Source organism: Oscarella lobularis, chromosome 7 (assembly GCF_947507565.1).
Source record: "Oscarella lobularis chromosome 7, ooOscLobu1.1, whole genome shotgun sequence".
NCBI lineage: Eukaryota > Metazoa > Porifera > Homoscleromorpha > Homosclerophorida > Oscarellidae > Oscarella > Oscarella lobularis.
In genome coordinates this window covers 1,635,034-1,648,136 of record NC_089181.1, presented here as the reverse complement: position 1 = coordinate 1,648,136, position 13,103 = coordinate 1,635,034, and the positions used below count along the sequence as shown (strand labels likewise).

Below are 13,103 nucleotides of genomic sequence, written 5' to 3'. Positions count from 1 at the left end.
CCCTATCCGGGAAAGATCGCCTGCTTCGCGTTTTGCTGTGCGCTTGCTGTATCGCCATTTCCAGGGCCGTTTGAAGTCATTTCTAAACTCCGAAAGCAAGGCGTAATTGTACTTCATCTTTTCAAGAGGTAAGACTTCTTCTTAGACGACCTGCCACGCAGTGTAGAGACGCTTTCCTTTGGACTTCGGCTTTGACCCTAGGCTTACTTGAATAGGTCACTTTGAAGAGGTCGCCGCGCTTTCAAAGCCGGATACTAATTACACACTCTGGTACGTAATTGTCCGTTCGCTAAGAGAGGTTTCACTGTAGCAGACAAAAGACACGGTCCAGAAGTGTCCGCTATTGAAACCTCTATACAGTGAAACCTCTCAAAAGCAGACAGTCACACGTACTTTTGCAGACCTCTCAACTCTCACGGTTTGACCGTGAGACACACGGTCTCACCGATTCTCACGGTCTCACTGTTGAGGTTCGTTTTCTCCCGGTTTTTCAAAAGTTTAGAGCCGCCTTACTTCCCTAACCCGCCTAACCTATAATACTGGCCCTAAAAACAGACTAATATCAGCTCAAACGTCTGCTTTTGGTTCATTATCAAAGAGACCTATCGCACGAAATTTTGAGGTCCTGATCAGGAGCCTCCTAGTGGGGCGGCCTTGACTAACACGACACATCATAAATCAAAGTAAAAGCAGCCCACTTTCGTTAGGTTCCTTATGCGCGAACTCGAAAATGCACTGTCAAATGAGCAAAATTACCAGTTAAAATTTTCGGCGCGCTATATGACCTGTCTGACGTTACATATATACATAAGCCAGCTTGCAGGACTACAGAACAAAACTACAAAACCAAAACCAGACCATAACCAAAAACTTTAAAGTTTACGTTTTAGCTCTGACAAGTTGCCTCTCAATGTTTTTATGTGGCAGTGTAAAATTGTTGGTGTACTTTTCAGAAATAGGCGTGGTCGAAGATATTTAATTAAGACATGCAAATCGCACGGTTACAACTGGTTTTACTAGTTGAGAGGTCTGCTATTGGAACCGTGTCTTTTGTCCGTATAGAAAGGTTGCCCGCTCTTAGAGGTTTGCTGGTAGGAGGTGCCCGCTAATTAGAGTATCCGCTAAAATTAGAGTGTCCGCTAAGAGAGGTTTCACTGTAACGTGCGTGCCTATTTTATAGCCGGAAAAGACTCCTCAGGAGAGATGGCTGATTCAGAGTGGGCACGTTGCCTTAGTCCGCACTTTGTAGAAGTTGTTGACTCCCTGGCACAACTGGATGGCAGTCGCATTTTCGACTTCCTTCTTGCCAAAAGCCTTCTTACAATTGAACAGTATGATGATACTTTTCGTGACAGAAAATCATCTTCCTTAAAAGATATCATAAGGCAAGTTCTTGCCCGGCTTATGCAAAAGCCGTCTCCCAGCTTTAGCCAATTCTGCGAAGCATTAAAGAAAATTGAGAATGGCGATACGGTATTGCGCATATTAGCAAACACAAATTCGGAGGTGATGTCATCAGCTGCAACTGAAAATGACCGACCTGTTGCTAGTACCGCAAAGCGTCTTGAACCAAGTAGTAAACGACCAGCGCTTGCCACATCTCTAGTGACATATAGCGAGTCTGATTCAACAACTACGGACGATCAGGGGACAGACTCTGAAGTAATTTGGATTTTCGTAATCAATTCCCTAAAAAGGCAATACAAGCTGCAAAAAAGTGTTATCCAGCAAGTCATTGGGCACATTGTCAAACGCTCTTATGGAAACTTTCGCTTTCGTGAAAAGTTTGTTGAGAAATTGTACAAAACCGGATCTGTTTCTGTGCAGTTCGGCCAAAGTGTGTCATTCAGAATAGTTTTTCCAGAGCTAAAAGGAGCTAAGGATTTTGAACGTCATTATGATGAAATGAAAAAGATGATCACTGTACATCTGGAGAGACTTGAAAAGAAAGAAATAGAAATTCTTGTTAAAGACGGTTCTTGCATCCTGGAAATTACCGTACCTGGAGACGCTTTTATCAACTTCGTCGTATCTCTCGCCTACCCTAACTCATTGAATTTCCTTCGGAATGTTAGCGCCCCAGTTTTGATTAATATAGGCAATCTTGAACAAATCTCACTTGATCAACTTTCAGATGCAAGTGTTAATCGTTTTATGCGTCGATATTCTGAACGGATCTGTTTAGGGCTTTGTAAGGCGATACCATACCGTCTTCACAATGAGCAATGATGTGATAGAAGACCAGAATCGGGCAAGTCTCGTAGTAGTCCTTTTTTTCATTTCAAAATTATATTTTTCCTAGGCTTGCCTTCATTTCACCAAAAGCTATGGGCTACTTCAAGAAGCTCGTTCTTTGCCAACCCGTGCTGTTGCAATGTCGCTGTATTCTTTGTCTTTGAAGCTTTGCGAGTCTGTTCCAAGTCGCTTTGTACCTGAAGCGAAAAATCTTCAACGCGAGATTTTATGCGTGATGGCAAAGGCGTCAATGGAATTAGTAAGGCCATCTCCTTAGTTCTGTCAGATGTGCTTTCAAGATTATCTGGTTTCCGTCTAGGAACGCCTTGACATCGTTGTTGATTTGACTTCCAAAGGTAGATTAAAATGAATCGCACTTAAACTTTCTCTCTTATAAACTCCTCTTAATAGCTTTACAATCTACACGTATAGATGGGCCCGAGGAAGACCGCGACGTTGATTCGTGGGCAATAGAATGCCTTGAACTGAGATCTAACGCTTATGAACAGCAGAACAAGCACGGATATGCTTACCGTGATTATCAAACGATTCTTTCCATTGCACCGGTTTGCCGTTTGCTATAGTTTCTCTGTTTATCTTCTGATTGTTGAATGGATAGACCGAAGCAGTTTGTGAACGAATTCAAAGACGACTCAGCTTGCTCCCGCAGTCGTCGGTCAATGCGCTTTCTTTGGAGACGAAGACGGAAGTAAACATGCATCTGTTAGTCTGCTTTACAATGCATGTGCTGATTTTGCAACTTTAACAGGCTGTGGCGAAGGCCGCTCTAGCTTCGAAGAGTCAAAATTCAACTGTAAAGGTGATAGTGCCACAGTACTTTCATTCTGGTTGACGGTTGCCTTTAGCACACTACGAGAGAGCAATCAGAAGTACCTGATCAAACAAGAGTACCTATACGAATGAAAGTAATTGCAGAAGAAAAGGTACCTTTTATCTACCATTTTTTACGTCTGTACTCTGAGCTGTGAGCTTCTTTCACGCGGCATCTTAGTCTACAGAAGCTACTGGCTCAGCTGAAGAAACTTATGAAGCGGTAACACCTTTAAGATTAAGAGCCTTCGTTTTGACATTATTCCTCTCTTTACTTTAATAGCAAGACGTCATCAACGCCCAGATGCTTCCTCCTCAAGCGGAAGCAGGCGAAACTTCAGATTCGGCCTTCTATAGCTGTCCCGAGGGTTAGAGTGCTCCTTGAAGTCTTCGTAAACCCTAGCTTTGCTTTAGGCGCTAACTTCAATGCTGTTAAAGAATACGAACAGTCGCTTGAACGTCGGTCTGAAGAATTATTAAAGGCACAGACTTTCTCATACCTCCGAACAATTTCAAATTGTATTTGAATAATTCTAGGCGTTGTTTGTTCGTCTCTCATCTCAAGAAACATCCAGTTAGATCTTTTAACGCAATGTTTCCTCTCCTTCACCTTGAGCTTGGTCTTCAGAGTTACGTCAAAGCATATTTCATCCAGCTGTGGTTCAAAAAGGGATTGTTGTTTGCCGTGAATGCTATCGGAAAAGGGTTTTATCAGAAGTCGATGAGAAGGGCGATTGTACCCGTCACGTTGATTGCTCATGGGTACTCTTGTGGCCAAAGGCCAGAGTTGTCTCAAAAGTGGCGAGTCTCTCCAACTGGGAGGAAATCCGACCTCGTCCACTAAATGATTACAGCGGGACGTACCGTCTCTGCCGTTGTAGGCAAGCGTGTAAAATCAGTTCGTGTCAGTTTCCACATTCTGACGAAGAAGTAAAAGCTTGGACTTTAGACAGAAATCCTAGTAAGTTGTGTTGGGTTTAAGATTTCTTTGGCTAAGATTTTACATAACTAGAGTTTAACAACCGCCGTTATCCTCCGCCAGGATATCGTCTTGATCTCTGTCCTATGTATGATCGAAATGAAGCTGAAAAGTTTATTATACTTGTTCTTTTATAGGTTTCAGAAGCTCCAGAAGTGTCCCAACGGAGACGACTGCGTGCGCTCACATAGCAACAAAGAACTAAAGGAATGGAAAAAGTTTGATACAATCGAGCAAAGCAAGAAGTGTTCGTCAAGTTCTGAAGTTGTTTCTAAGGCTTTAAAGAAAGCATTTAGAGATGCAAATAATTCTGCCGTAATTTTTAATACTCTATTAGTGGTAAAGTACAATTTTCATTGTTTAGATTTGTCAGACTTTCGAAGGAGTTGATGTCATGTGGGAGCCGCGTAACAAACTGCTTTTTGTGGAGTCTGCGACTTCGCCGCCGTATTTGTCGTCTTTCAACTGCAAGATAACTTGCACTAGAGTAGGCTATGAGGGAAATATTTCACACTTTTTTGATTTCTTGGATTTAGGAGGGCCTCTGCTTGAAACAAGTGGTACTTTTGGCAGCATTTTCCTATAAACTTTTTTGTGATTCTTCCGCTGTCGAATATTCTTCGGAAGAATGCGTTTGTTTTCATAGCGGAACAAAAGAAGTGGAACTAGTTGTTGATTTTGAATCAAACTTCAAAGGCTCGTTTATGCAAGATGTCATCATTGACTGTGGTCATTTTCCGTACATTTTGCAGTCGCTGTCTGTTGATGTTGCTACAAGACCGACCCTTCGAGTGATGCAGAAATTGAGAAAATCCTTCCAGAAGCCAGACGAGTATTGGGAGATTGATGAGAATTGCGTGAAGCGTTTCGGTTTGCTGAGCGAAGAAGATGGTTATTCGCTGTCTCACTCGTATTCGCCGATTCCAAGTTTGGAAGATCTCACAACTGCTGTAAACGAATTAGATGTACTCGAAGTTGAGAAAATGCCAAGAAAAGAAAATGATTACAGAAAGCGTTTTCACACTCTTTTGTACCTAGAAGAAAGGCACCGGCAACAAAAATCAGCTATCGTGAGCGCGAAAGGCGCCCAATTTCGCAAAGAAACTGATGGATCTTTTACAGTGAAAATTGCTGTTGGTGTTGCAGTGTCTTCAGCATCTTCCCTCACCGCTTATCTGCGGCTAAGTGATTTTCCTGAAGTTTATGAAGTCCTTGTCGAAGAAATAAGAGACGATTTTGTTAGATTAAATTGGGCTGGAAACAGAGATCTGATGAAGAAACTCTCGGACATGTCAAGTCAACAAGAGTTGAACGGAGATTTTCAGCTTCGATTTGATCGGTCTCATTATCTTAACTTGCACTCCGCGATTGACAGACTGCCGACAAATGTCTTGCAGTCACATGCTAACCCAGATTTTCGGTCTGTAAGTTTAAAGGATGCTTCGGCTATTTCAAGAGCTATCAAAGATTTGTCAGACATGGATCCCAAGATTTGGAATAATGAAAGGCAGCGTTACGCTATTGGGCTCGTGTTTTGCAAGACGGCTGGTTCGTCAGTTCATCGAATTATTAACGGACCGTTTGGAAGCGGGAAGACGTTTCTGTTGGCGGAGGCCGTGCGTCTGCTTGTGAAGAAAAACAAAAGAGCAAAAGTTCTTATTTGCACTCAGAGCAACCCAGCTGCAGATTTGTACGTCAGACATCTGATGAACGAAAGGACAATAAACCGGCTTATGCGAATTTGTTATACATATCGCGACAGACGATCTGTCGACAGAGATGTTCTTCCACACTTTCTGCAAGGAGAAGACGGTTTCTTTCGAATGCCGTCTGAAAGTGAACTGCAGGGACCAACGCCTCTTGTCGTCGTAACAACATTGATGACGTCTGCTAAATTGGTTTTACTTCCAGGCAACTTTACTCACATCATTGTTGACGAAGCTGCCCAAGCAACAGAACCAGAAACGATTGCTCCTCTTGCGCTAGCAGGCAAAAACACTGTTTTAGTTTTAGCAGGTGACACCTATCAGGTACGCTAGGACGTTTCCTCCAAGAGGTCTAATGACTTTATTTTTTACTATTTAGTCTTCTCCACCAGTTGCTTCTCCTGTTGCTCGAGGAGGACAGCTGCAGCGATCGTTTTTTGAAAGAATGTACCGCTCAGTTTAGAAAACCTTCAAAACGGACCTCGTAACAAATTACCGAAGCCACTACGATCTATTTTCTCTTCTTGCAAAACTTTTCTATAAGTTAGGCGGGAGCGAACCTATTCCTCGCGATCAAGCTCAGTGCGAAAATCAAACGCCTCATCCACTATTTCATCCCTTTTCGTTCTACGTTTGTTCTGATGGTAAAGCCGTGCGCGGTGGACGCGACGGTTCCTACTTCAATCAAGAAGAGGCTCATTTGATTGTTGAGCACGTTGAGAAAATTCGGGAGAAGTGGCCGACTGACTGGGGTGATGTTGATCTATCCAAAATTTGCGTCCTGTCTTCAGAGCAGGTGCAGGTAAGAGTTGAAGCAACGGAATTTATAAGCAGAATCAATACAGAAAAATTCTAGATTGCTCTCATTCGTCAGCTTCTTCGCAGTCGACGACTTGGAAGCGTTAGAGTTGTGTCATCAGGCGCTTGTCAAGGTCTATATTTTGTTTCATTTTCTTATTTCCTTTTAAGAATCTTACTGCTTACAGGTCAAGAGTACTACGCCGTGTTGCTAAGCACGGTGATGACGTGCCACACCTACACGAAAGATTATGAAACTGAGCCAAATTTTCTTTCCGATGGCAGGGTGCTGAATACGGCGTTGACGCGAGCTAGATCACTAGCTATTGTATTTGGCGATGCCGACTGCTTATTTGACTGTAAAATTGGCCCTACCTGGAGAAGGTACATTGAAGCGTGCTTGGAAGCAAAAAGTCTGCTAGGACAAAAGTGGCTCTCCCGGAAAGTCAGCCAGTTGCTGGCGAAAAGATCACAATTTAATGTTGATGCACCGGTGTTTTTGCCGGGTCGTACAAAGATTGACGTTGTTGACCCTGCAGGCGATGTTGTTGACCCTGCAGGCGATGAAGACAGCAGCGGAGACACCGATGTTGAGGATTCCGATGAATCTATAGTTGATTGTCCATCTAGTGACGACGAAATGGCGAAGATATTTCATAAAGACGTTGTTAAGCCTTATATAAGAGAAGAAGTTCTGCCGTCAGTGCAGCAAACTGAAGCTGTGAAGAAAGTTATCGTGCAGGATGTTGCAGAGGACGGGGATGATGTAAAGTTAAAATCTGTACGAGTGAAGTCAAAAGCGGTTACTCGACTAGATTTTTACGAGGAGAAGGAGGTTTCTCGTGAGACGATTTCTCGCTACACGCCGCACTTGAATTTACGCGAAATGGAAGAACTGTGCAGAAAGCACCCTGAAAAGTACAGAAAATGTTTTCTTGATGTAAAGCCTAATTACGATGAAGCCTACGGCGTTTGCATAAATGATGAAGAAGAAGACATACTAATAGAGGGAAGATTGAGAAGAAATAGAGCTTTTGATCGCGAGCCCGTTCTAGTAGAAGTTCTGTCAACTGAAGATGAAGGCAAGTGCGAGAGAAGCCGTCCCTCTGGTCGGGTAGTGGGAATATTTCACAAGCAACGGCGAGAACGTTTTCTCTGTAAAATTCACAGAAACAATCCGCAGTTGTTTGTTCCTTTGGACCAATCTCAGCCTCCGTTTTGGACTAAAGGAAAAAAGTCTAAAGCGAAGGCTTCTGTTTCATTATTTTCAGTGCAAAGGCACGGTAAACGCGGAATAAAACCAGCCAATTCCATTCAGTTACCCAAAGTGCCTGACAGACTTTTTGTTGTCGAGTTTGGTGATTGGTCTCGAAAGTTTCATTTTCCTCTTGGCTTGCCAGTTGCTGACATTTCTTTCGGAACAAATTTTGAATCAGGAAGAAAGATTCTTGAAATTAGGCACGCTGTGGATGACCTTATTTCTAACCCAGGATTTGAAAATGATCCTGATCAAGGAGATCCTGACCCGCCAGTATTCACTGCTGTCCCAGAATCCCCAGTTTTTACCATTAGTTCTGGAAAATCTCGCGTTATCGAAAACGCGTTCGGTCTTCAACAGAAAGAAACTGGCGGATGGACAGTCTGTGTCTACGTTGTTGATGTTGCAGCGAAAGTTCGTGAAGGTGGAGAAGTGGACAAGCGGGCTCAAGCATTGGCAACTACAGTATTGGATCATGAAGACAACGTTAACGTTTGGATGCTGCCGGAGCGGATTAGTACAGTGATTTGTTCTCTTCAGCCTGGCCAGAAGAAACAAGTTATTGCTGGATATTTTGATTTTGATGCGAATGGCAAGGAGACAGGGGTTCCCCGATTCAAGGAGACGCATATACGGTCTTGCTGCAGATTCACATATGAAAACGTGCAGGACATAATTCTGGGATCTAATCCTTCCTTTCACTGCTTGGATCAAGATCGAAAAAAGCTAGAGCAGGTTTACAGCGATGTCAGAAGTCTTTTCGCTTTAAGTGTGAAATGGAGAACTAATCGTTTGCGTGAAAGAAGATCTTTTGTTGACTTGAATTGGGAGGAACATGCAGATGCCCGTATTTTGGTGGAAGAGTTGCTTCTAAAAATGAATTGTGGTGTTGCTGAGAACTTACTGAAGAAGTATCACGGCAATACCATACTTTGTTGTCAGGCGAACGTGCGGAAATGTAAGGCTTCAATTGCTGATTATTATCCATTAGCCCGCCTAACTGGGTCTGTTGATTTGAGTCTTATAAAGAGGGACGAAGAAACGCTTCGTGAAGACAATGCATGTGAGACGATGAGCTTGCCTAAAGAACTATCACGCCGTATCTCGTCTTTGGTATTGAGTGACGAATTTCTGTCAGCAACCGATTCTATGGAACGTCTCATTTATATGCTTCGTTGTGAGGAACGTGTACCTCAGTTGGCTGCTTGTCTGTCAAACTATAGAAAAAACCTTTGTGACCTCATTTACGTTTGTTCCGAATCAGAAAATCGGTTTCCAACAAAGCGGTTTGATCTTGGCGCGTTCTATGCACCTTTTACATCTCCCGTCAGCAACTACGTTGACCTTACGCTCCAACGAGTTATGAAAAAACGCAAGGTTCCGGTACGGCTTGATTTGTCGGAACTCTGCGCTCAATCGAATTATCGTCGCAGAAATGCGGAAAATTTCAAAATGGATCTAAATCTGCTTGCTTTTTCTGAGCGATTGGCTCTTTACCCGACCACCTTTGCTTGCGTTGTTGAAAGTATTCAGCACAATCGTCTTGTTCTCTTTTTTCCCGCCTGTCCGCAGATTCTTTTTCAAAATCGTTCTGTAACGCTGTCAAGCCTCGAAGCAGTCAGGCTTGACTTTGTAGATTCCGATTCTGAATCTGATTGCTCCTTTGTTATAAACTGGACTATGGAACGTTTGTCTGATCCTTCCCTGATTAATTCCGAAATGGTTGTACAATTGCCTTTGCCTGCTGAGGAGGAATTTGTGTCAATCAAAGGGGAACACTGGAAAAGACTTGTCAATGAGGCAACTGCTCTTGATGCAATAGGGGCAAAAGAAAAAGTCCAAAATGTAGTTAGAAAAATTCAAGCGTTCCAAACTACTAACCTTGTCGAGAACGACACCGGATTTGATACGCAGATCAGTGGATTTTCGTTTAATGGCGAATGTAGTTCTGATGACACTGATGACGACGAAGCAGATGCTGATGCTTACGACATCAATGACAACAGTTCGTTTGAATGTACAATTTCAACGTTTGATTTATTGTCGGTGCAATTATCCAGTCAAGTCTTTGAGGGACTTCTTCAACCATTTGTTCAACTTGTCAACTTTAACAATGGGCTGAGCGTTTGTGTGGAGCACAATGAGCATCCTGAACTATGCTTCTCTCCCATGCTTCCCCCTGGCTCTCTATGTGTACGCAAAACTTTTCGAGATCTTTCAGATTATCTGGAGTACTGGATTCGGATTCTCCAACTTGAATTAGCTACGACTAGCGTTCGAGACTCAGCGACTGTTGCTCCAAGTCTTATAGACAACGTTGTGATTGACTGGTGTGAAGGAAACGGAACATGGGTCGGCAGAGCTAAGTTGGACGCATTGTTTGTTAAGGAGAATGCCATTGCTTACGAACAGCTAAATTACGCCTGCGTGCGCTATTTTAATGTGACTACAATGAAAGAGCCAACGGAAGATTCACCACCATTGGCTTTGCAGGAAAAATATAATGAAGTTCTTCATTGTTTGGTGAGCAACAGTTACCTTGACGCTGACGAAAATCATATGGTCATTGAACTGAAGTGCTGCAGTTCTCGTCCTGTACAAACGACTCTGTTTAGAGATCTAAAGCCGGATCATCCTTGCATGGTTCAAATGATTCATTCCAGTCTTCCGATCAAGTACGTGAAACCTAGCCAATAGCATTTGTGATATATTTGTCTCGTTTGTAGAAGGACAATTGAAAGAATGGAGAAGCTGGAAATGAAGCGTCCAACTGAAATTGTGCAAAGATTTCTACGTTGCGATGTGGGTGTTGGCGATGAGAGCACATCAGACTTTGATATAAATGGTACACTTGTTAAGTTCAGCGTACTATTTCTATTAATAGCAAGGTTCTTGTAGAACGCCGATTTCAATCTGTTGAAACTCTTCTTGAAGGCAGCGGCTGTGCGCTTAATTCTAGTCAGCGTGAGGCCGTTCGCCGTGCGGAGAGTCAGCCTATAACATTAATTCAAGGTCCTCCAGGTATTCACATGCCCGTGCACGTGCATAGTAGGTAGTTGTACAGCTAACTAACGTACCTTTGTCTCGATTTTTAGGAACTGGCAAAACAGTGACAGGAATCCACATTGCTTTGCAATTTGCTTTAGACAACATTTCAAGGCAGAAAAAGGCTTTCGTCCTTTATTGCGCTCCCTCTAATGAGGCTGTGGACGTTGTTGCTCGTACGTCACGTTATACCGATGCTTTTTGCTTGCATTTGCACTTTTTCTTTCAGGTTTGCTAAAACGTCGAGTTAAATTGGCAAAGGAAAATGTGGCACTTGTTCGTGTCTACAGCATGAGTATTGTACAGCGTTGTTGCTCTGGTCCGTGGATTTTTCGTTGTAGACGTTACGCCCCTCCTGGTCTGCCTCTAGCGACGACACCTCAACGTTATCAAGCTCGCAAAAACGCATCTCTTTCAGATATTGCTCTCCACTGGAAAATCCGAAACAAGTTTCGTAAGGAGACTGATTCTGAACTGAAGGACCTTGCCTTCAAGATACGAAGACTAGAAAGCTACTTTAGGAAGCTGAAAAAGCGTTGGACGGAAGCCAGTTCAAAGAAAGAAAAACTGAAATATCTTCCAAACGAAGACAGAGTGACTAGGTACTATAACCTGGTAAAAGATGCTGAAAGAATCGTCATCAAGTCTGCCGATATCGTCATCTGCACGTGCAGTGAAGTAGCCAGTCAAAGGTTTTGGTACTTCAGAAAGCCAAGTCAATGCCTCGTGGACGAAGCTGGACAGAGCACAGAACCAGAAACTTTTGCCGCTATAGCGCAAACTACAGAAAAAGTCGTTCTTTTAGGAGATCACAAGCAGCTACGTCCAGTTGTTTTTGACATGAGAGTGAAGGAGATTCTCTCACGATCTCTTTTTGAACGCTTGTCAAAGTCTGCTTTTACACTGAAGGTCCAATATCGGATGGTAAGTGTTTTTATTTGCATTATATTTTATTTACATTATAATTGTATAGTAAACCACCGTTTAGTACAATGGTTCTTAGTTGCTAAAATTGTAGTTTCCTACGTGATTTTCCCTCTACTGTGGTGAACGTTCCTTGAGTGATCCTTGTGTAACTGTAACACTCTAAATGCTTGTAAAACTTCTTTCTTAGAAAGAATCGCAATCCGCAGAATTATACGCGCAGCACATTACTTGAATTAATAATAAATTGATAATTTTTAGCATGAAGACATCTGCTCTTTTCCTTCCGAGCATTTCTATGGCGGAGAGCTGCTTTCCGACACAAAGTACAGAAACGACGTCGGTCTTCAATTCTGGCCGGATTGTTGGCGTCGTCTCGAACTGGATATATTAGGCGATATTTGTCCTCGCAAGTGTTTTATACACGTTGACGGCGATGAGAAAGTCAACTTCGTATCACAAGAGGGTAAAGGCAGAGAGGAGTCCAAGTACAACGAGAACGAAGCGCATTTAGCGGTAAGTTTGGTACCAACAGTAATTAATCTCTCACAACTAACTGTCTTGGATCAGAGTGAAATTGTGAGGTTTTTTGGCTATAAGAAAAAGTTTTCCGACTGCAGCATCCGTGTAATAACTCCGTACTCTGCTCAGAGAGAAAGCATTAGGAAGTTTCTGCGGCAAGAGTTGGACGCAACCGAGACGAAAGTATTCAGGGAACTCATAGTTGGTTCCGTGTTTGAAACACAAGGCGAGAGCACACATACGACTCATTATTTATTTATTTATCACTTTGCGTTTAGGGGGTGAGGCTGATTTCGTCATACTTTCTACCGTTCGCTCACTTCCTGAGTCTCGCATACTTGAGTGCCCTGGAAAAGGCTGGCTAAGAAAGCATCTTGGATTTGTAACTGATCCCCACCAGATTAACGTTGCTCTCACTAGAGCAAAGCACGGCTTGATCATCATTGGTATTCACCGTCCTATGTTATATTGCAAACGTTTTTTGATTCTTTTTTAAAGGTAATGCGCACCTCCTTAGCGTTAACAGCATGTGGAAGAAGTTGATTGATTGTTACAAGAGAGATGGGTGTTTTGTGGCAGGAGTTGATATGGCTTATAAAATGTTTGATATCCAAAGTAGCGTCTAATTTTCACACATTTATTGTTGCGTTGATACATATTTTATACGTTATTGCGTTATTTTACCTACCTAGTACTGTAGAGTGTTTGAAACATTCTAGGCGTTTAGTTTGCGGTTGAAACGACTAATAAGAATCAGAGGAAGTATGTAACCAAATATATGTATATACATAAAATGTAAGTGTCA

At 42.7% G+C, this 13,103-nt stretch overlaps 1 protein-coding gene across 1 annotated transcript; it reads left to right on the top strand.

The window, feature by feature from the left end:
• Window positions 1-86: 86 nt before the first annotated feature.
• LOC136188600 (3'-5' exoribonuclease HELZ2-like) lies at window positions 87-13,070 on the top strand. The gene is given in 30 exon segments (XM_065976343.1): window positions 87-128; window positions 216-270; window positions 1,607-2,136; window positions 2,186-2,251; window positions 2,303-2,494; window positions 2,555-2,591; window positions 2,647-2,801; window positions 2,855-2,944; window positions 3,005-3,055; window positions 3,102-3,179; window positions 3,248-3,289; window positions 3,350-3,434; window positions 3,481-3,548; window positions 3,604-3,640; window positions 3,695-4,027; window positions 4,079-4,133; window positions 4,183-4,360; window positions 4,410-4,532; window positions 4,582-6,075; window positions 6,131-6,553; window positions 6,608-6,683; window positions 6,738-10,482; window positions 10,534-10,652; window positions 10,706-10,828; window positions 10,903-11,028; window positions 11,082-11,776; window positions 12,038-12,292; window positions 12,347-12,524; window positions 12,577-12,744; window positions 12,797-13,070. Coding segments are annotated over 28 exon segments (9,351 nt in total). The 5' UTR covers window positions 87-128; window positions 216-270; window positions 1,607-1,905; the 3' UTR covers window positions 12,925-13,070.
• The last annotated feature ends 33 nt before the right edge of the window (window positions 13,071-13,103 follow it).